Source organism: Podarcis filfolensis (assembly GCF_964270895.1).
Source record: "Podarcis filfolensis genome assembly, chromosome: 8".
Classification (NCBI taxonomy): domain Eukaryota; kingdom Metazoa; phylum Chordata; class Lepidosauria; order Squamata; family Lacertidae; genus Podarcis; species Podarcis filfolensis.
This window is the reverse complement of record NC_139611.1, coordinates 3602172-3625548: the sequence shown is the minus strand read 5'-3', so window position 1 is coordinate 3625548 and position 23377 is coordinate 3602172. Positions and strand designations below refer to the sequence as shown.

General features: G+C 49.0%; 1 protein-coding gene across 3 annotated transcripts in view; it reads left to right on the top strand.

The window, feature by feature from the left end:
• ADD2 (adducin 2) overlaps positions 1-23377 on the top strand; it is a 70779-nt gene that overhangs the window by 37900 nt on the left and 9502 nt on the right. For 2 of the 3 annotated variants that reach the window (XM_083629410.1, XM_083629411.1), the window contains exons 2-13: positions 4600-4810; positions 5922-6057; positions 8865-9016; positions 10292-10372; positions 11187-11336; positions 13501-13644; positions 14129-14227; positions 18168-18344; positions 19191-19442; positions 20559-20678; positions 21087-21176; positions 22173-22329. In XM_083629410.1, the coding sequence (XP_083485536.1) occupies positions 4628-4810; positions 5922-6057; positions 8865-9016; positions 10292-10372; positions 11187-11336; positions 13501-13644; positions 14129-14227; positions 18168-18344; positions 19191-19442; positions 20559-20678; positions 21087-21176; positions 22173-22329 (1741 nt within the window). In that variant the 5' untranslated portion in view covers positions 4600-4627. Of the gene's footprint in view, positions 1-4599; positions 4811-5921; positions 6058-8864; positions 9017-10291; positions 10373-11186; positions 11337-13500; positions 13645-14128; positions 14228-18167; positions 18345-19190; positions 19443-20558; positions 20679-21086; positions 21177-22172; positions 22330-23377 lie in introns of those variants that run through there. The other variant, XM_083629412.1, reaches the window with a different exon arrangement.

Here is a 23377-nt window from a genome sequence, read left to right as displayed (position 1 = left end):
GGCAATCCTCACCCTTGCTGTCATTTTCCATTTTGGAAAGTGCCAGTCTCCTGCTGCTGCCTTGATGGCACCCTCATCCATGCCCTCTGCATATGGCCAGTCATGGAGCACAGGCTGATCACCATGATGAAGCACAACACACGGTTAAACATGGCTTAACCGGATACAGTATAGCAATTGCACACTCATCCAGAAGCAGCTGGAGGCTGAGCGGGTTACAGTCAGGGCTACATGTTCCTGAAGCTTGCCATCAGCATAAATCAAGCCAATTTACATATTTTTCCTTGCATTGTGGCCCTGCTAGCCATTGGGCAGAGAATGGAGCCCAGTGGTGATGAGATTTAGCCTCCGCTTAGCTTTGCAGCTTTGGAAGCTAGAATCCTACTCATGGTCTAAGCACCAGGGTGTAGCTGTAACCTTGTAGCCATTTGCAAGCCTTTCAGATTATTATATACTGTTAAGCCCTTTAAGGCTGCAAAGGTGTCAGGAGAGGGCAAGTCCCACAGGGGACACAGGCCTTCCTTCTCCTCATGCACTGGAACAGTACAGTCAGAGGTGGCCTTTGACACCGCCAGTCTCCAAACCTTGCCGGAGGGAGATGGGGTCCAGTCTGAGTTCATAAGGCAGTCATGTGAGGACAAGCTTTGAACTAGTGACCATCCTGCGGTGCGGACTAAGAGCTGTTTGCAGGACAGAGAGGCTGGCAGGCAGCCAGCTAAAAGCAATCTGGGTCGACAAGAATGTGCAAGCGCAGCTCTGTGTCAAGGGCGACACAAAAGAGGGGTTTTGCAGACACAATTCCTCCTGCCGGCCCCTATTGTGGGAAAATTTCTAGCAGTTCTGCTTGCTCAAATGCTGGGGGATTTTATTTATTTGTTTGTTTATTTTGCAAGCATGCAATAACCTCGCATGAAAGTTAGATGATGGCTAAACCATGTGAGCAGACCTGCCCAAGGCATTTTTGTTTTACTTCTCTGATATCATATATCATGTATATAACCCCTTTTCCATAGTGCCCGTTCCCATCACAACTGGCACCTGGCTGAAAGGCAGGAAGACCTTTCCAGCTTCCCTCCTCTCTTAATCCTGCTCAGATCTTTATTTTTAAGTCCTGGTGCATCTGGGTTACCAGGCAATGGTAACATGGCACTGCCTTGGAAGAGTGAGAGGCGAAAAGGAAGTGGTTGTTCTGCAAAGTTCGAGAGAAGTCTCCATCCAAACACAAGCTGACACTGGAGAGGAATGGAAAGCAAAAGTGTTGTCTGAATTCAGGATCCCCAGAGCAGGGCATCTAATGCGCCAACCTGGGGAGTGACATGAGCGCCCAGGCTGAGGGGTTCAAAGCAGGGCGGAAAAGCACACAGCAGAGTCATAACTTTTCATTATATGTGCCTCTTACTTTTAAATTCTCAATAGCCTCTTCCATGTGTGTTTTTCAAATCTCGACATTTGTGACTGCAGGAGGTTGGGCTAGATGACCCTTGGGATCCCTCCCAACTCGACAATTCTGTGATTACCCACAAATGCATTACACTCCCCAACACTGCAGCTGTGTACACAGTGACTTGTTTGTCACACAAAAATGTAATTTTTTTACTCAGTCTAGCATTGTTCATGCTCCTCCTCAGCGTGCTGTTCTCCATCCAGGCTGAGTCTGGATCCTGCCATCCACAATGCTGGGTTTGGTGAGTTGATAGGCAATAAAAAATCCTCCCTTTGATGAGGCTATCCTTGCTTTTTCCATTTGCCCCAGGTGAATAGAGAAGGAAGTGGGGGTTGTGATCTTGGTTTATGCTCACCCACAACATCATTGGGTGGAGGTAGAGACACCCCCCACCCATTGCCCAAACCACCTACACCTATCTTCCTCTGTTTTCAAATGGATGTGCTGCAGGGTAATGCAGAATTGAGCTGAGTTCTTATATTAAAAATGAAACCAGTTTCTCAGGAAGCAGTCTTCAGGGGCAAGAATAATGTGCAATATATCTGGATTGTGAACAAACTACGTGGAAAAAACAAGCACTCCGCCTCCATTGATTCTAGAAAGGAATGTTGTGTGAACACAGCATGTGTTGGGTTTTTGGTCCATACATCAATGCTAACAGCCAGCATGTGTTCAAATATTTAGACGGAAGAGTGAGAGATATGCCCCAGACACACACACATGCAAACCCAGAGGCCCAAGGAAGGAAATTCTGCTCCATAGTCCTGTCTGGCAGGGGATGTGCTACATAAGGCCTTGTCAGCACACGACACTGTTGCTCAGGGTCTTGCACTGGCTGCCAGTTTGCTTCTGGGCAAAGTTCGTAGTGTTACTATTAGTGTGGAGAGAGAGTGTGTATATTAGTTTAATAGCTTGGGACCAGTTTACCTGTGAGATCGCCTCGCCCATATACGCCCACCTGACAGCTTCGATTGGCGAGACTGGCTCTGTTACAGGTGTCACATAAGACCCCTTCCACATTTGTATGGAACCAATCTTTTAGTGCAGCAGCAGTAGCAGCTACACTCTGGAACTCCCTGCCTCTTGACAGCAGTCAGGCTCCTTCGCTGAACTCTTCTCAGCACTTGCTAAAACCTTCTTGGTCAGACAAACCTACCCAGACATTTGGAAAGTTCATACAGGTTTCGATCTGTTTTTAGTTTACTGTTATGTCAACTTTTCAAATGTCTTGCATTTTTCTGTTAATTCTTCATATTTTGTACATTGATTTTCAGTGCATAAACACAGTAAAGTCTTCTTACTAACAATGTTTTTGTTTTTGTTTTTTTACAGTCAAGCAGTGTATGAATTTTCTGAAATAAATAAGTAAAACACACCTTTCCTCTTTGCAGCCCTGTTTGTCAGGGGCTGGCCATACCATGAGACCAAGGGAAGCAGACCCTCTCAGCTGGCAGATTACGGATGCCATGAGGGATGGCAGAAGGGAAGGGAGCAAGTCTGACCTAGTGCAAACAAGGGAACAGCATATCCTCCTAGCAGCCTTCACGGACATGGGGGGGGGGGCGTGATTGTGCTGGATGCCCTGCTGGGAGGGAGAATCATATGTGGCACCAAACACTTAGGCTGGTCCAGCTGCTTCTAAGTAGTGCAATAAGAGCATTAAAGGGTAAAGGGAGCCCTGACCATTAGGTCCAGTCATGACCGACTCTGGGGTTGCGGCGCTCATCTCGCTTTATTGGCCGAGGGAGCCGGCGTTTGTCTGCAGACAGCTTCTGGGTCATGTGGCCAGCATGACTAAGCCGCTTCTGGCGAACCAGAGCAGCGCACAGAGACGCCGTTGACCTTCCCGCAGGAGCGGTACCCATTTATCTACTTGCACTTTGATGTGCTTTCAAACTGCTAGGTTGGCAGGAGCAGGGACCGAGCAACGGGAGCTCACCCCGTTGTGGGGATTCGAACTGCCAACCTTCTGATCAGCAAGTCCTAGGCTCTGTGGTTTAACCCACAGCGCCACCCACAATAAGAGCATTACAACCATGCAAATAACGTTCTCTTCCTCCCTGATCACATATACTTTGAGTAAGTAATTTGTGGCTTTTTGTTAGGCTTGGTCCCCTGGAGAAGATTCTTCCTCGCCACAGGCGACCAGATGAGTAACGGTTTCAGGTCTCTCTAGGTTTTCTGCCTACTCTTCTTGCTGGAAGTAAGAGACTCACGTGCTTTTGCCTTCAAGCCACATGCCATCTGGGCTCCTTGGTTGTAATTAAACGTTTTTAGTAATAATGAACAGAGAAGATTTGCTGCAATGTGTAATTTACACCGGGGCTTTCTGTCAGCCTGATATCCCGATAAAGCTGCAGTTGTTTGTGACTCACCCTGCAGCTCCCCCTCCCACACACACACCCTGCCCACTTCCCCCTGTGATCCTAGAAGTATATAAACCCCCTTAAGCATTGTCAAGAGGTGCGTTCTGACATTAAAGTGCTGGATTCTGGGAAAGGAGACTTGGGCAATTTCTTAACATTGCTGTGTTGATATTAGAGCTGGAAGGTGTGCGGAGGAGGGTGACCAAGATGATGAAGGGTCTGGAAACAAAGCCTTGGGAGGGAGCTGGGTATGGTTAGCCCGGGCTCATCAATCAGGTTTCCTGTGGGTTGACTTCTGTTCCGATTCAGCGGTAAACAGTGGGTTTTCTCGGGGAAAGAGGCGGGACAAAGGGAAAACCTCTTGGACTTGTGCCTTGAAGTCACGGAGCAATGGAAGAAATTGTGGGACAAAGGGAAGTGTGGATGACCTAATAGCCACCTTCAAATATCCGAAGGGCTGTGCCACATGGTAGATAGAACAAGCCTGTTTTTTGCTGCTCCAGAGGGTAGGATTCAAATGACATGGAAGGAGATTCCAACTAAACACGAGGAAGAACTTTCTGAGGGCAAGAGCTGTATGGCAGTTGGAAGGTGATGGACTCTCCTTCGCTGGAGGTTTTTAAACAGAGGTTGGATGGCCATCTGTCAGGGATTGTTCAACTGTGATTCCTGCACTGCAGACATTTGGACTAGGTGACCCTCGGGTGTCCCTTCCAGCTCTGCACTTCTATGGTTCTAGGATTTTAGAGAGAGAGGATGCAATTGGCCTTTCCATCTTTGTTTGTGCAGGCCCCCAAAGTAGACTAGAACATCCAAAATGAGCAGCGAGACCATCCCTGAGGAGGTCTCCTCCCTCCCCACCCAAAGCCAGCATTACTTCGACCGGTTCTCAGAAGATGACCCTGAGTACCTGCGCATCAGGAACATGGCTGCCGACCTGCGCCAAGACTTCAACCTGATGGAGCAGAAGAAAAGGGTCACCATGATTCTGCAAAGCCCTGTGAGTATCACCCACCTCAATGGCGCAAGCCAGATTTGACAGGGCGGGGGGACATTGTGCAGCAAGGCAAGAGCCATTCCCCTCAGGAACGGCAGAGCTCAGCTTGAGCCGGTGAGCATGTCTGACCTTGAGCAGGGCCACATGACCTGCTCTGGGCTACAGGCAGCGCCGGATTTAGGTTTGATGAGGCCCTAAGCTACTGAAGGTTTTTGGGGCCCTTTATATGTCCAGCTGTCCTTTGTCAACAACAAATTGTCGCTGTTTCTTGTGTTGAATATATGCTATATGGTAATTTATGGACCTAATAGGTATCTAAAGCCATTTGCACATAACAAAATATGTATTTTATCAAAGTAATTCTTTACATTCTTTTGTTCAAACTTTCCTCCTGTGCTTGATTCAGGACCTGTGCATATTTGGGTCTACTAGCTGATGTCCTGAGTGATTTGCAGTTGATCAATAAGGGTTTCTGACTCCTGGCAATAGGAAAGCCCCCCCCCCCTTTACCACACACACATGGCTATGGAAACCAATAAATGTTACAATTCCACTTCTCATTCCCCCAAATTATGTGTCTACCTTAAAGATTAACAATGATCCCAGCGCTGTGAAGTTAATGAACAGCTGCAGTGGGATAGAAAGCCATTACTGTGATTGAATCCAGAGTCCTTCAGTGGTTCAGGGATGATTCATCCCATTGCACCATTTGAGGTGAAACAGGAAATGCTACACTGCCCTGCCGCCAAAGCATCCCTTACCTAGCTGAGCAGAGGTTGGTTCTGGCGAGATCTTGCGGGACGTGGGTGAGATCTCGCAAGATCTTGCCAAAAAACAGTGGCAATGCTGGTGCCACTTCTCATGCCCTGCAGTGGTTTTACAATGAAGTCTCCCTTTATTGTAAGAATGACCACTTTTGGATCAGCCAGAGAGTCTTCCTGGGCAGATGAAAGGGTCTCTCTCTGGTTCCTGAATATCCAAATGAATGAAGTGGTCATTCTTGAGCAAACGAATGTCAGAGTTTGAAGGGTACAGAGGAGGAGGAGGAGGAGGAGGACTCAGAGCTGCTGCAGCCTGGATCATTCAGGGTCTCTGTGGGTTTCCCCCAACCCAGTCTTTCAGGGAGGAGCTGGAGAGCCTCATCCAGGAGCAAATGAAGAAAGGAAACAACTCCAATATCTGGGCCCTCCGGCAGATTGCAGACTTCATGGCCAGCACTGCCCCTTCCGTCTTCCCGCCTTCGCCGTTGAGTAAGTTGACATCCCTTGTCCTTGTATGAAAGGGTCTGGTGCCAAAGCACCTTCTCTGTCTCCTGAGCCCCTTTCCTCCTCCCTCTCTCCTCTCGCCTACAAATCTGCCTGTGCCTCACATAAACACAAGCCTCCTGGCCACCACACAGGTGTCATTCACACCATTACATCTGAAGGAATGTCATGCCACTTTTTAAACGCGTACGGCTTCCCCCGAAGAATATATATGGGGCTGAGTGTTGTGAAGAGACCCCTATTCCCCTCCCAGAACTGCAATGCCTAGAGCGGTCTATTAATCAGTCCCTCTCCATGGAGAACGGTAGCTCTGGGAGGGGAATAGGGAAGGGGTCTCCTAACAATGCTCAGCACCCTTAACAAACTACAGCTCCCAGAAGTTTTTTGGGGGAAGCTGTGACTGTTTAAAGTGGTGTCACAGTGGTTTAAATGTATGGTGTGAATGCGGCCCCAGTGACTCCAGCAAGACCTGACTGTGCTCAGCCTTTTGCCCCACACTGTACCCTGACCTGGCCTTCTCATGGGACGCCCCCCCCCCACACTTTTCAACCTTGTTTTGAATTTGGCGGACCCACGCATTGCTCTCAGCATTCACTTCTGCAGAACTCCCACCCACCTGACACATGAGCCGCCAGCCCCAAAAGGGATCTAACTCTTCGTTCTGCAGCTACCCCCACCCCAGCCACAATTCCTGACCGCCTTCCTCTCTCTCCATCCTGTCCCTTGAGATACTTGATGGCCAGTGAGGGAGGGTCTTTCTCCTGAAATGGTAGGAGGAAGTGATGTTTTGGCCTGGCCAAATGGTTGTAAGGTCAGCTGATGGGCCAGAAGGTCAGGATTAAATCCTGCATTGGCTGCCCATGTCTGTTTCCAGCCAGGAACAGGTGTGTGTAACCAAAGCAGCAGGATTCACAGGTGAAACTCGGAAAATTAGAATATCGTGGAAAAGTTCATTTATTTCAGTAATTCAACTTAAAAGGTGAAACTAATATATGAGATAGACTCATGACATGCAAAGCAAGATATGTCAAGCCTTTATTTGTTACAATTGTGATGATCATGGTGTACAGCTGATGAAAACCCCAAATTAACAATCTCACAAAATTAGAATATTAAATGAAATCAGCAAAACAAGGACTGCAAATAGAGCAATATTGGACCTGTGAGAAGTAGAAGCATGCATATGTACTCAGCACTTTGTTTGGGCCCCTTTTGCATCAATTACTGCCTCAATGCGGCGTGGCATGGATGCTCTCAGCCTGTGGCACTGCTGAGGACCTGAAGACCAGGAAGCTTCAATAGCAGCCTTCAGCTCTTCTGCATTGCTCGGTCTCATGTCTCTCATCTTTCTCTTGGCAATGCCCCATAGATTCTCTATGGGGTTCAGGTCAGGCGAGTTTGCTGGCCATTCAAGCACAGTAATCCCATGGGCATTGAACCAGGTTTTGGTACTTTGGGCAGAGTGGGCAGGTGCCAAGTCCTGCTGGAAAATGAAGTTAGCATCCCCATAAAGCTCGTCTGCGGAAGGAAGCGTGAAGTGCTCCAAAATCTCCTGGTAGACGGCTGCATTGACCCTGGACTTAATGAAGCACAGTGGACCAACACCAGCTGATGACATGGCTCCCCAAATCAACACAGACAGTGGAAACTTCACACTGGACTTCAAGCATCTGGCATTGTGTGCCTCCCCATTCTTCCTCCAAACTCTGGGTCCTTGGTTTCCAAATGAGATGCAAAAGCTGCTCTCATCCATGCCACGCCACAGTGAGGCAGTAATTTTCTGAAATTGTTAATTTGGGGTTTTCATCAGCTGTACGCCATGATCATCACAATTATAACAAATAAAGGCTTGACATCTCTCGCTTTGCATGTCATGAGTCTATCTCATATATTAGTTTCACCTTTTAAGTTGAATTACTGAAATAAATGAACTTTTCCACGATATTCTAATTTTCCGAGTTTCACCTGTAACTCCCTGCCCGCCAGCTGACCAGTGGGGTGGGGGTGGGGTTGAGCCCTGCTCAGTTTGGCCAGATTCCATGCAAACGCTTTCCTGATTCTGAAAGTCACTTGCATCAAGTCCCCGGCTAAATTGAAGTGTTCCCCCTCCATTTTAGCAGGGCACCTGATGTCAACCCCTTCAAGACAGATAAAGGAAAGTCCTCCTTCACACTGCACAGAGTTAAACTATGGAACTCACTCCCACAGGAGGCAGTGATGGCCACCAACTTGCATGGCTTTAAAAAAGGCCAGGGCAAAGCCATATCGCTATGAGCCACAATGATCGCTATGAGCCACAATGGTTCTGCTCTGCTTTCATGGTCAGAGGCAGCAATGGGAGAACAGGATGCTGGACTAGATGGGCCATTGGCCTGACCCAGAACGCTCTTCATATGTTCTTCCAGATTCATAATCGTTTGCTAAAGCCAGGAGGGGGGGGTCTTCATTTCAGCAGTACCTTAAATGGTGCTTTGAAGTCCTGATTTCAGAACTTCAAGGCTCCTTGAATCTGGCGTCATTGTGACATCAAGCAATTTCCCACCCACCTGTCAAATTTGGTCTGCAAGGCCTATCTGGATGAGAATGTGTCCTGTGGCGTCAAATAGGTTCCCCACCTCTGTTTCAAATAGAAAATTAAATCATCCACAAGGAATGGAGGAAAGTGAGAGGCAATGTGCTTTTCCAGAGCCATGGGTGGAACATGCAAATGGACCGTCTCACCCAGCTCCAGCAATGCCTTGACTGTGTTTGTTTAACCAGCTGACCCCTCCTGTGCGCTTTCTCTCCTGCAGACCTCTCCACGGTGACCCCCATCAATGACCTCCAGGGCATTGACTCGACGTCCTTCGCCAAAGGGGAGAGGCTCATGCGTTGCAAAGTCAGCAGCGTCTACCGGCTGCTGGATCTCTATGGCTGGGCGCAGCTCAGCAGCACCTGCGTCACGGTGAGGGATCCCTTCCCTGCCACCCACCACCCACTTTGCTCAGGGGCTCCTTCAGTGGCCAGGAAACAAGGCACCTTGAAATCTCCTTTTTCTTGGTCAATGCCCACTTTATCCCCTTTGGCTCAAGGCAACGGTGCGCCAGTTTGTTTTCAGGCCCAAGAAGGTCCTTGCAATGATATTGTTGTGTGTTTGGTGGGGTCAGTTTGGATGATGCCCTGAGTCCCTTCTAATTCTTGGGCTCCTGTACCCAGCGAGGGTTAAAATCTAACAGGTGGTTGCCGAACTGGTCAGACAAGTTTCTTTTTAAGACAGTGACCTTAACTGTCCCAAAAGAATGAGCTAGGGTGTAAAAGCTACAGCTAAGTGAGGTGGTCCTCCAGGCTAAGCTGCCTCTTTCCTCCACGCCCCTCACCCAGCTCCTAGGTAAGAAAACAATAGCCAGAGTGTGTGTGAAAGGGCTGAGCTGGAAGCAGGCTGGAAGCTGGAGACACAGGGACCAGCTTGCTCTGTGCTGGATCCAAAGCCGTGACTAATAGAGAAGCAAGATCTGTTGGGGTGTTAATGCTGTGAGCCCCTCCATCTTATGCTCAGGTTGTAGATGTTTGTAAATGAAATCATACACCCTAAAGACACCACAGTCTCTGCTGACCTTCACTCCAAGGAACGTAAGTGCCTGGAACCCCTGGAGTCAGTCTTTCAACACTCAAAGATTGTGGTGATGTGTAACAGTATTTAAAGCCCTGAGTGGCTTAGGCCCCAAATATCTGAAAGATGGTCTCCATCTCTGCTGACCCTCTTGGATGTTCTGCCCGGGAAATGGCAGCTCAGGAGAGGACTTCCCCTGCGGTAGCCACTAAACTGTGGACCTCCCTCTCCACAGAGGTGTTCTACCATCTTCATTGTATAGGTTTCACCAGATACTGACACCCTTTGCAGTTAGGGTGTGTTTTGTTTTTTGTTTTGTGGGACCCACCTCTTTGGCATAATTTACACTGTTCTGAGCTGACTGGAACAGTTTTACTTGTTTTTATACCTGTAATTGTTTTATCTGTTTTTATAACGGTAAATTATATTGTCATAAGCCATACTGGGATCTTATAGTAAGAAATGGCAGAAATAAATGGTGTCTTAAAGGTGGATGAAGACTCAGGGGGAAATAATGAAATGAATGGAAGAGCCTTCTGACCTTAATTTCCCTAGGGAAGAAGGAGGCCACAGGAACCCAAGGAAATGAAGATTTGAGCTCACCATTCTCTTCTTGTCTTCCTTTCACAGCTGAGAGTCAGCAAAGAACAGGACCACTTCCTGATTTGCCCTGTGGGCCTTTCCTGTCCTGAAGTTACAGCTTCTAGCCTGGTGAGCACACAAGACCCCTCTTCCTCAAACTTGAGGGTTTGAGCATCTTCACACTTAAGGCATTATTAATAAATAAGTACAACATCTCTCTTGAGGGTCAGACAACACATCATGAGAGGCATGGGGAGGCGTCTTCGCCCCCAGTTCCCTTGGCATCATGGAGGGCAAATGGCTTGGTCAGCTGATAGGAATTGGAGACTAAAATACCTGGAGGTTGGAGGAGGCAATATAAGCCTTATAAAACCCAAGGAATCACCATCATATTTTGCTGTCTGATGTGCAAAGGATTGCTGGGGCCGGGTGTGGGTTGAGAGGGGGTAAAATGAGAAAGTGCAGAATTCTGATAAAAGGGCACACTCTGGGTCTGAATTAAAATGGGAAGTACCTGTCACTCTTGTGACTGAAAATATTTCTTCTTAGAATGGGTAAGGTTAAGAATTGTCTGTCCTTGGGGGGGGGGCGGGATTCCAGTCCTCTGTATTTCTGCAAAGTTACTGCCTTGGGCTTTCCTCTGCCCAGCCAGGTGGCACTCGCAGATCAATGACTCACACAAAGATACAGCAAGCAGAGATGCAGCAGGCAGACACCCTCATGAGAGGATTGTAGCTGGATTGCCATGAGCCTTGAATATTGTAAAAAATGTATTTATCATGGCACATGTCAACCTAGCTTGCCACCTGGTTTGGGAAAGACTGCGTCCCCTACCCCCTATATCCCCAAAAGGAAGCTGCCATCCAGGCATCACCTTTAGGGTGCAATTCAGCACCCTAACGTCTCACCCATCTGTGCTTCTACCTTTTCTTTTGCACTGCAGGTAAAAGTGAACATCCTGGGAGAAGTGGTGGAGGCAGGCAGCACCAGCTTCCCAGTGGATACCCGTAGGTTCAGCCTGCACTCTGCCATCTATGCAGCCAGACCAGACGTGAGATGCATCATCCATCTGCACACGCCAGCCACTGCTGCAGTAAGGAACGCTGTCCATTCGTCTTGCTGACAGAGCAACGAGAAACAGCAGACAGAGCCTCCTGCCCAGACATTTGGGCTGGCTCCGAGGCTGATTTATAGAAGAGCATTAAGCTTGGAACAGCTTGGCCTCTCCATCCCTCCTTGTGCACTGCAGGGACTCTGGGAGACTCTGAATGGGAGAAGGTCTTAGGGATAGTCAGGGGGACCCCAGTTTCACAGTATCCAGGATGCCCAACACTGAACCCAACAGTGCTATCTGGAAGGCATTGTGTAAACCAGGGCATCTTTTGAGTTTATTCAAATAAGAACATCAGAAGCGCCTGCTGGATCAGACCAAAGGCCCATCTAGTCCAGCATCTTGTCCTCGCAGGGGCCAACCAGACACCACTGGGAAAGCATCAAGCAGGATTCAAACTCAAGAGCGCTCTCCCCTCCTGTGGTTTCCAGCGACTGCCTCCAAATGTGGAGGCAGAGCCCAGCCACCATGACTCGTAGCCACCAGTAGTCCTCTACTCCTCCATGAACTTGTCCCATCCTCTTTTAAAGGCCTCCAAGTCATCACTGCCTCCTGTGGGAGGGAGTTCCACAGTTTAACTATGCACTGGCTCTGAGTTTTAGGGGGCAATCCTCGCCAGCAATACAGAGGTGACAGGAGAAGAGAAATGAGATGTTTAGAGGAAACCACAAAGCAACAAATGAGACAGGGAAGAGGAACAGAATCCCTGCACCTGGTTCTATGGCCAGGAATCAGGCATGGTCCAGTCAAAGTCTAGGCTCAGTCAAGATCAGGACCTTGGACAGCTTCTGAATCAGCTATGGGGGCTGTAGTCTCTGCAAAGAGCTATAGCCAGCTGAAGAAGCCTTAAGTAGAGTGGCTGGTAGATTCCACCTCCCTGAAGGAGCTGGATGGATATAGGACTCTTGCACTGTTTTGCAGTCATTGGGAAAACTGCAGGGGACTGTGTCCTCTGGCCAGGAGGTCCCCAAATAAAGCCCGGGTGTTTCTCCCTCTGAGAAAGTAGCCTGACTCCATTGCAAGATCCCCAGGTAGTGGCTCATAACGCCCAGAGGGGATGTTGGTGAAAGGCGTTGGAAGGTGTTAAGGCAGGCATGTCCAAAGTCCGTTTCCATGGCCTAATTCGGCCCACCGGTCGGTTTATTTCCTGGGGTAAAATAATAATAATAATAAAAGCTCAACAGCTTTGGGGTAAAATCGTAAAAAAGCTAAACAACCTGGTCGGCCCTCATGCATGTTCACTTCATCAAATCTGGCCGTCTTTGAAAAAAGTTTGGGCACCCCTGTGTTAAGGGAAGGGACAGAAAATGGCTAGATTCCAGGCTTGTGGATGGGTGGGAGGAGAGCAGAAACTCATGACTTCTATGCAACCACCAAAAAACCACAAAAAAATGTTTTAGCAGGCGCCCGAAAGAGTACAGTGAAGGCTGATGTCAATAGGGAGGGAGTTCCAAAGTGTCAGTGCTGCCACCCTAAAAAATGGCGTCCTTAGAGATGTGGAGTGGGTATTATGTGGCCCCTGTAACACTGCCAGTTCCATTCAAAGCAGTCGAGCGGGCACAGGCGGGGTAAGGCTATCTCACATATAGAACAGGTCCCAAGTTGTTAAGGGCTCTATATGCTAATAGTCACACCTTGAATCTGGCCTGGTAGCAAATTGCCAACCAGTGCAGATTTATGAACGCAGGTGTTGTATGCTGACAAGGCCTTGATCCTGTCAGCAATCATGCTGCAGCATTGCACATTAACTGAAACTTCCGTATCAAGTACAAGGGAAGCCCCACATAGAGTGCATTGCAGTAATCCAGGCTTGAAGTAAGCAGTGAACTACTGTGCCCAGGCTTTCCCAGTCCAGAAATGGCCACAACTGTTGGAGCAACTGCAGCTGGTAAAAGGCCCTTCTTGCCACCGAGTGCTTTTGCCTGGCTGGAAGGTGCCCTTGCACTAGGATGCCTCTCGCTTGCCTGGAAGAGGGGATGGAGAAATCTCTGACTCTGGCATGCCTGGGATGTGACCTACGGTGCAAAGGTCAGGCCCACCTCTGTTGCCCATCCAAGGCACAGTGTAGATGCGTCGATGGAAAGACAAGGGATGGCTCTACCTGCTCATCTTTGCCTCTCTGTCTCTGCTCTCTCTTCCTTCCCAGGTGTCTGCCATGAAGCACGGCCTCTTGCCCATTTCCCACGATGCACTGCTGGCAGGAAACATGGTGTACTTTGACTTCAATGGGGAGATGGAGGAGGAAGCGGACAGAATCGAGTTGCAGAAGTGTCTAGGACCCACCTGCAAGGTGAGGGTTGAGATGTAGCATTCAGGCTTCAGCGTCCTCTGGCACTGGGGCGTGTCAGACAGCCCTTAGGGATTGTCCACACTTTGAATGTTTTGTGCCCAGAAAGCCCAGGTGCAAGAGGGTTTCTGCTTGCCCCATGCATTCCAGGCAGGGGTCCAAGTGGTTTTCTGTCTGTTTGCCTCACGACTTTCCCCAGGAAAACCTGCTCTTTAACACGGAACCAGAGGAAGCGTCAATTCACAGAAAACCTGACTGATGTTTGCTCTGATTCAATGGTAAAGTGCCAGTTTCCCTGGTGGGGGGACGGTGGGACATGCGGAACTGTGGAGGAGCTGGCATTTGGGATCTAGACCTCTGAAGTAGGGCTTAGCCAGACTTTTTGAAATCCTCGGGCAAGAGGCAGTGTGAAAAATTATACAGAATTGAGAAGCACCTATGGCTTTCCCCATTTTTACTGACCCTTTCTCCTTCCTTCTCTTGGCAGGTTCTAGTGTTGCGGAATCATGGTGTGGTGGCCTTGGGAGACACAGTGGAAGAAGCCTTCTACAAGATCTTCCATTTGCAGGCTGCCTGTGAAGTGCAGGTGAGCAGCAGAGCACACCCACCCACACCCTTCTTTTAGTCTCCAGGCACGTTTTATCTAATCATATAATTACTGAGTTGGAAGGGACTCAAAGGGTCATCTACTCCAACTGCTTGACAACATTAAAGGTAAAGGGACCCCTGACAGCATTAGAGACACCATTATTATTTCAATTTGTGTGCCGTAGATTCTGGCGTATTAGGCGACTGGGCGTATTAGACGACCCCCCCAAATTGGCAGCTTCAATTTGGGGGTTCGTCTTATAAGTCCAGTCGCCTAATACACTGGGCAGCTCCGCACCGGGAGAAAGCCACCAGGCGTGGAGCAAAGCCTGCTGCCACCGCCGCTGCTTCCAAAGCAGCAGTGGACGAGCTCTGCGCCGGGCAGCTCTCTCCCGTCACGGAGCAGAGGCCATACCCAGCGTATAAGATGACCCCTGACTTTTTAACCTCTTTTCCGGGGTTAAGAAGTTGTCTTATACGCTGGAATCTACGGTATGTCCTTTCCCCATGTAAGCAGCCACAGTAACAACACAGGAGCAAAAATGCACATCAGGGCATCCTCACTCTAGTCAGTCTAATGCCAGTTCATTTAAGTTCACAAGGAGGCAACCAACCCAGATAATTCATTCTGAGAATACTCGTGTGACAGTATTTTAAAATCATTCTAAAGTAAGCAATATCCATTGATATTGATAGTTTGTATCAGTTACTATTGATAGTATATATGTTGACGCATGTTGGTTGGCTCCCACCTGTCTTGGAAACAATGGAAGAGGACGCCTTTGGGGGTGAGGTCCAACTGTTGGAAGGTTGCAGCACCTGCACTGACTCGAGAGACTGTTATGGGGAATACCTGTTTTGCTGCAGTTGGAACAGATGAAGGCATCTGGTTGTGCCTTCACACACATCACACATATGACACACACACACACACACACACACACACATACCCCTGTTAAATTAGCAATGGTTTATTTCCAAGGTTAGCCACATTCCAAGTAGACCCCATGGAATTAGTGGACATAACTGATGTAGTTTCCTTCATTCCGGTGCACCTACTCTGAGTAGATCTTAGCTGGCTGCAACCAAGTAGCATCTTAGTAGCTTCAGCTGCAATAATTAAATTTTTAGGCACGGGGAAATGATGTTTTTCTCCTTCAGAAGTTGTGGTATGGAAGGAACATTGTGTACCTAACATGCTGCAGAGTGAAATTTGGCAGAGTATGGTGGTTCCTGGCAGCTGTGAAGTCCCCAGTGAAAATCACGCTTCTGTTCTGAACTCTCTGGGACGCTTTAGGAAAGCCTGCTTTTCTCAAGCTCAGCTGCGCATTTGCAGCTTGGGTATGGTAAGAGCCTTTGAAGATGGGAAATGCTGGTTGAACATTGTCCTTCCCCAGCCTGGTGCCCTCCAGGCATTTTGGACTACAAATCCCACCAACCCCAACATTACAGGGCCCTGTCACCTAACCTACCTCACAGGGTTGTTGTGATGATAAAATGAGGAGGGGAGAACTATGTATGCCACTCTGAGCTCCTTCAGGGAAAGGTGGGGTATAATGTAACGAATAAATAAATTAGCAATTAAGCCAAGAGGGGCACTATTTCCACTGCAGGGAGGGGGGTGAAGTTTAACCCTCCATGCTCCAGTCATGATCCTAAAGAAAATCCCTACCCCACCCTATGCTGATGAATCTCAGAAGAAAGAGAAAACTCCCCATCCCTTCCTCCAAGCTGGTTCCTGCTAAGATCCGCAAAAAAATTAAAAAGTTGCACCCATTTTCTTGCTTTGCATAATTTAATAATAATAATAATAATAAATTATTTATATCCCACCCTACCCAGCCAAATCTGGGCTCAGAGTGGCTAACAGCAGTAAAATAATACAGCATTCTAAAATCAATTCATTATAAAATCAGTTCAAATCAAATTGATGGCAACCATTGGGCTAGAGTTCTGTGAAGAATTACCAAAGGAAGGGGTCAGACTGTGCCTTGGCCAAAGGCCTGGTGGAACAACTCTGTCTTGCAGACCCTGCGGAAAGATGTCAAGTCCCACAGGGCCCTAGTCTCTTGTGACAGAGCGTTTCACCAGATCGGGGCCACAGCCAAAAAAGCCCTGGCTCTGGTTGAGGCCAGCCTAACCTCTCTGTGGCCCGGGACCTCCAAGGTGTTTTTGTTTAAAGACCGTAAGGTCCTCCGTGGGACATACCAGGAGAGGCGGTCCCGTAGGTACGAGGGTCCTAGGCCGTATAGGGCTTTAAAGGTTAAAACCAGCACCTTAAACCTGACCCTGTACTCCACCGGGAGCCAGTGCAGCTGGTATAGCACCGGGTGAATGTGATCTCGCAGCGAGGACCCCGTAAGGAGTCTCGCCGCAGCATTCTGCACCCGCTGGAGTTTCTGGGTCAGTCTCAAGGGCAGCCCCACGTAGAGCGAGTTACAATAATCCAGTCTGGAGGTGACCGTCACGTGGATCACAGTGGCCGGATCAGGGCGAGAGAGGTAAGGAGCCAACTGCTTAGCTTGGCAGAGATGAAAAAATGCCACCTTTGTTATAGCTGCAATCTGCGCCTCCATGGAAAGGGTGGTGTCAAAGATTACACCCAAACTCTTAACGGACGGTGCTGGCACTAATTGCGCCCCCGCAAGAGATGGGAGTTGCCCCCCCCCAACCCCATATCGTCCCGTCCCAGCCAAAGGACCTCTGTCTTCGAAGGATTTAACTTCAACCGGCTCCCACGTAACCATCCAGCCACAGCTTCCAGACATCTGATCAGTGTGTCTGGGGCCGAGTCAGGATGGCCATCCATCAACAGATAGAGTTGGGTGTCATCAGCATACTGATGGCAGCCCAGCCCAAAACTCCGGACAAGCTGAGTGAGGGGGCGCAGAAAGATATTGAAAAGCATCAGGGAGAGTATCGCACCTGATTTATTTGGTAATGTTTTTTGTTTTTTGGTGGGGGGACGCGGGTGGCGCTGTGGGTAAAACCTCAGTGCCTAGGACTTGCTGATCGTATGGTCGGTGGTTCAAATCCCCACGGCGGGGTGAGCTCCCGTCTTTCGGTCCCAGCTCCTGCCCACCTAGCAGTTCGAAAGCACCCCTAAGTGCAAGTAGATAAACAGGGACCGCTTTATAGTGGGAAGGTAAATGGCATTTCCGTGTGCTGCGCTGGTGCCGGCTCGCCAGCTGCAGCTTTGTCACGCTGGCCACGTGACCCGGAAGTGTCTGCGGACGGTGCCGGCTCACGGCCTCTAGAGCGAGATGAGCATGCAACCCTAGAGTCGGACACGACTGGCCTTCGGGCAGGGGTACCTTTACCTTTACTTTTTTGCATAGGCAGAAAGTTAAAGAATAGAACGTCAAGCTTCATAATCCATAAACTAATCAATTGTATTATTATTTACACAGGTGGGCTTCATCAGCTATTTCCTCTTCTGGGGCTTTAAAAATGTTATCCCCAAAAGGCAAAAGTATTCCCCAGCCCTCTTCTCTGTCTTTCTGGCTCTGCCCACCCTTGTCAGGAACTAATAAGCTCTGCAACCCCAGGCAGGGTGGGGGGGGAGGAGGCAGGTTGGACTTCCTGCAATTCCTGCCTTTGATGCTCAGTGCCATTGTCTGCCCCTCTGAGCATCAGCCTACTTCTTCAGCTGGAAAAAACTAGGTCAGCCATGTGCCAAGGCCCAGCGCATGAGCGCCGTCTGCAGGTGGAAGGGTGGCAATGCATGGGCTTCTTCCACACTTCCTTGATGACCAAAGGATGCTACTGTCTTGCCCCCCCCCTGCACCCTTGGGCTCCTGCTGGGGCTGCAACAAACTGGCCCCCAACTGGTTCTCCCCTGCACTTTTTGATCTCCAGATATTCTCTTGGCGCTCAGCTATTTTGCTTGGACACCACATGTGGATAAATGGCCTCTCTTGTGGTTTGCATCTTTCCAGGTCTCCGCCTTGTCCAGTGCCGGCGGAGCAGAGAATCTGATAGTCCTGGAGCGAGAGAAGCACCGGCCCCATGACGTTGGCTCTGTCCGATGGGCCGGCAGCACCTTTGGACCCATGCAGAAGAGCCGGCTGGGGGAGCATGAGTTTGAGGCTCTGATGAGGATGCTCGACAACCTGGTGCGTTTGCAAGCGCAGATGCCACAGCGCCCATTTTCCTGGACATGTGTCCCATCCTCACTTTCTCTGTCTAGTGCACAGGAGCCTCTTCCCACCTGAGGGATGCGTTTCCTTCTGGGGAACCTTCTGGGACCCACATGCCAGCGGTGGGTGGGGCCAGAGGCAAAAATGGGCAGAGAAATTGATGCAGATGTTACCTTGGAACAGTCTTCTTCTTTGGCGATCACTCGGAGCCGAGTAAGATGGTCATTCATAAACATGGTTTTAACAATGAGTCTGTAAGCAGGCTGGCTTTGACATCCCCACACTCCAGGGCAAAAGCACTCCAGGAGAGGGCAAAGCAAAGAAGGCACAGCGGGGGGGGGGGAGAAACCCAAGGGCCACATAGAGTGACTTGAGGGCCACGGAGGTTCCCCACCCTGGCTTTAGCAAACCTTTCCCCAACTTAATTCAATGAGTTCCTGGATGCCATCTGCCGAAATTGTCTAACAATGGATGGTTACCATTTTATAACTTCAAGCTGAGCATTTGCAAGCTGCCAGATCCCATTAAGGAATCACATTAGCTTATGATTAACCCATAAATCAGAACTGCTATCAGTTGACTCTTGGTAGATGTTACTGATAGGAAACGTGGTAATCTCTAAGATAGTAAAAATACAAATGTTTTTCATGCATGCCAACAGCCACCAGGGCCAGAAACTTGGGTGGGTTTGGGGGATTGAAAATCCTGCTCTACATCAGCAGGTAGTTTCTGTGCAGAAGGCAAGTGGCCTCGCAGCTTCAGCTTTTGCCTCTGTGTCAGCATGCAGGGGAGCCTTCAGGGAAGCCTCTTTGTCCTTCCTAGGGCTACCGGACCGGCTACGCCTACCGCTATCCGTTTGTCCAGGAGAAGACCAAGCACAAGAGTGAGGTGGAGATCCCAGCCACGGTCACAGCCTTTGTGTTTGAGGAGGACGTAGCTCCCATCTCAACTCTCCGGCAGCATGCCCAGAAGCAGCAGAAGGAGAAGACCCGCTGGCTGAACACACCTAACACTTATCTGCGGGTGAATGTGGCCGAAGAAAGCCAAGGCAGCGCCAGCAGAACCAAAACCACCGTAAGGAGAACACCATTCACTGCCTCTTGTCCCTGCAAAATCGTCCACATAAGGGACGTGGCCACCATTTTCCATGCTGAAAGAAAGGCAGGGCCCTCTTCCCCCATCCAATTGGCTACAGCAGAAATTTAGGGGACAATTGGTTGGTTGGTTGACATCTATCTCAGGCGACAGTGGAGGAGTGTGCCTTTGGAGCGTTACAGCGCCTACAGTTCCATAGTTTAACTGTGCTGGGTGAAAAAGGACTTTCTTTTCTCTGTTCTAAATTCAGCTTCATTAATGTTATGACAGAAGGATAAAAACTTGCTCTCTATCCATGCACTATTTTATAAACTTCTGTCATGCTCACCTTTTCCCTACACTAAAAAGTCCCCAATACTGCAACTTTTCTTCACAGGGGAGTCAGTAACCCCCTTGATAATTTTGGTTGCCCTTTTCTGAGTCCCATTATTTGTGTGACAAACTTCTGTCCTCTTGCGCTGAGGTTACTCCTCCAGGTCCGTCCGTTGCCCCACCCCCAGTAGCAGCCACTGGCTGGTATAGGAGGATGAAACATATTCACCGTGGGGGAGAGTTTAAAGATTCAAAAAGCTGTTTTAATTCAGTCAGGCCATTTAACTCATTTCAAGAAAATTTCTGCCTTGGACTATTCAGAAAATCAGAGGACATACGTTTCTGTTTTCAGTGACAATCAGGAAATAGGTAATAAGAGTTGTGACCTTGAGTAGTGGCAGATTATACAGTTCATGAGGACTAGTCACATGACAGCAGGGCCCACACAGTGAGGTGAGCAAGAGAAGATGGGGGTCACAATGATCTGAAAAGCTCTTCTTGCTGAATTAGGAACCTGAATGTCTGTAGCCTTACATATCTGGGCTCTTTCTCAGTGTGGATACAAAAGCTGACTGATCAGTTTGAATTCAGAAGCCCCAAATCCCATCCTGCCTCTCAGCTTTGCAGATCATTTGCGAAGTTGGAAGGGACCCCAAGGATCATCCAGTCCAACCCCTTGCAATGCCAGAATCCCAGCTAAGGAATCCCTCTGTGCCCTTTCTCCACCCTTAAGAGACCTCCCTTTGCCCTTACAATTTGCCCTTGACTTTTCATGCTGCCCAGTGGATGAAAGCAGACGAGGTGGAGAAAACCAGCAGTGGAACACCGATCCGAATTGAAAACCCAAACCAATTTGTGCCTCTCTACACAGATCCACAAGAAGTTCTGGAAATGAGGAATAAGGTACAGCCGCCTCCTTCCCATTTGCTCTTTGGACACTTTCCATCTCTGTTGGTATCGTCTCCGTTGCTATGCCATCCCCAAAATAATCCTGAGAATTGTGTATTGGGGAAGAATCCCCGCAGCCTCTCTCCCTAACAGAAATACAATGGGGAGAGCTGGTGTAATGCCGTGTAGAGTCACAGAATTGTAGGGTTGGAAGTCACCTCGTCCTACCCGCTGCAATGCGCTGGACTAGGTCAGAACTGCAGCCAGGTATCCCATTAGTGCTGGTAACAGGGAGCCTGGTCCTGATCCACAGCCCCTGACGGCACCAAGAAACTTTGCGTGTTGCTTTCTCTTCTTCAGGGGCATTGCTTCAATCCCACAGACCACAAACTTTCTCCTCTTTTCCTTCATTTCCACTTGCAGATTAGAGAACAAAACCGCCAGGACGTGAAATCAGCCGGACCCCAGTCCCAGTTGCTCGCCAGCGTGATAGCAGAGAAAAGCAGGAGCCCGGTACTTGTCATTCAGGGAGCCTCCCGGGGTAAAAACCCGCAGGGAATGTCCTGGAAGAGAATCATAGCATCACTGAATTGTAAAGTTGGGAGGATCATCTAGCCACTGCCCCCCAATGGCTGTCAACTGGAGGAGGCTGGTTCCAGTGCCATAAGTGTCACTGGGATGGAGACCCCAAATCACGCACCATTTCTCTACCGCATTGATCTCACCAGGCTATTATGAGAACAGGCATATTTTACTTATTTATTCTATAGACAACTGGGAGGCGGGGATTCAAAGTAGCGCTAAGCAGATCGCTCTGTTTGTGCAAGCATTCCTGCTTGCCTGATGCAACTATCTGTCCTCTTCACCACCACCGCCTCCCTGCAGTTCTGGGGTGTCTCCGGACCCCCAAAGAGCCAATTGTCTGTGCATGGAGGAGGATAGCAGGAGGAAGTCCAGTTGCACTAGCGGAAGTCCTTCATGGGCTCCTTGGCTGAATCCCAGCGCTTAGACCGCTTAAGCTCATTTCAAATAATGGAGGGGTGGGGCTTTCCTGATCTCACTGGAGGTTTAGACCATCATCAATGTTCCACCTTTTTCATGGGCCAGGACTCAAGATGGCTTGCACAAATTAAAGCACAGGTAAAAAATTTTTAAAATGCTGAAAACATTGTTAAAAAGTAATTAAACCCCAATAGAATTTAAACAATGTAAAAAGACAAATCTATTAAAATACAAATAATAAAAACAGGACGGTGCTATTAAAAGCCCTTCCCTTCCCTCTCGGTATAAACTGGTATTCACCTGCTGGCAGAAGGACCACGAGGAGGGAGCCAGTCTAGCTTCACTAGGAAGGGAGTTCCAAAGGTTGGGAGCAGCCGCTGAGAAAGGGTGGGACTGAAGCATGATAGGATTGATCCGTGGGCCCAGAGCACCTTTCTGCTTTCCAGCCTCCATGGTGCTGCCTGCAGCCCCCCCCCCCATTTACCTCGTTCTTGTCTCCCAATGCAGTCTACAGAGAGTCACTTGGCAGACGGAGAAATAAAGGATGTATCCCACAACGAGGTTCCTCCGGAGCCAGAGCCGCCAAACCCTTTCAGTCAGCTGACAGACCAGGAGCTGGAGGAGTACAAGAAGGAAGTGGAAAGAAAGAAACTGGGTCTCGATGGTAAATATCATGGTTCAGGAGCACAGGGGCTGGTTGCGGCTGAGAACTAGAAACTTGAGTGGGCTGAAAGACCACAGCACTTGCTTTGGTATTAGCAACTAACGACACTTGATAAAATAGGGGCCACCTAAACACTCTGGGGAGATGAATGCTGTGTCATCAGCTGAGAGGGACAAGAAAGCAGCATTAGTTGGGAAGGATGGGATATGGATGGTTCCAAGGAATTTGTAGGTGGTGTGCTAGAGCCACAGGGATGGGGAAGAATTTTATTTTTTCCACATTTATTTTTTACCACATGAGTTGTTTATTACTACAGAATCCCATCTCACAGACATAGCACCACAGACTTGGAGGGGACCCAGAGATGACATCCAAACCAACCCCTCCCCATCCTATAACAGGACTCTCCTGCTCACAGTCCAAAGTCCACTGCCTTGCTCTGACCCTGGAGAGAGAGAATTATGTATTATAATACCTATCCTATTATATAGTCATCACAGAGTGAAAAATAGCTCATCCCTAGGGCAGTGGCTTCCAACTCTTTTCAAGGCCACCGCTCCCTTGGTTCCATAAACTCATCCCCTAGTGGCAGGAAGTTCCACAGGACTGGACTGATGGCACTAAAGGCTCAGTTACTTGCTGTTGTCAAAGGAGCCTTACCAACGCCAGGAACAACCATCAATGCTCCTGCAGTGACTGAGCTGGGATCTAGGGCCTCAGGATCCCTGAGATACCCTGGACCTAAGATGTTCAGGGCTTTGTAAGTTAATACAAGGACCTCAAACCCAGCTCGGTAGTAGGTGAGCCACCTGAAATGTTGCCTTGGCTGCACATGATTTTGGACCCCTGTGCTGATGACCACAGCCCCCAGCAAGTTGTGACGCCTCCCTTTGAACTCCCTGTACTGGGGGATTGAAAGACCTCCTTCTCCTTGCAAAGGAGCAAGGAGGATACCTGGCAGTCTCCTTCAGCTCTGTGTCCGAAACAGTTTAGAAACAGTGAGATGGGGGGATTTGCTCCATCCTTGTGGACATCCAGGCATCCTGAG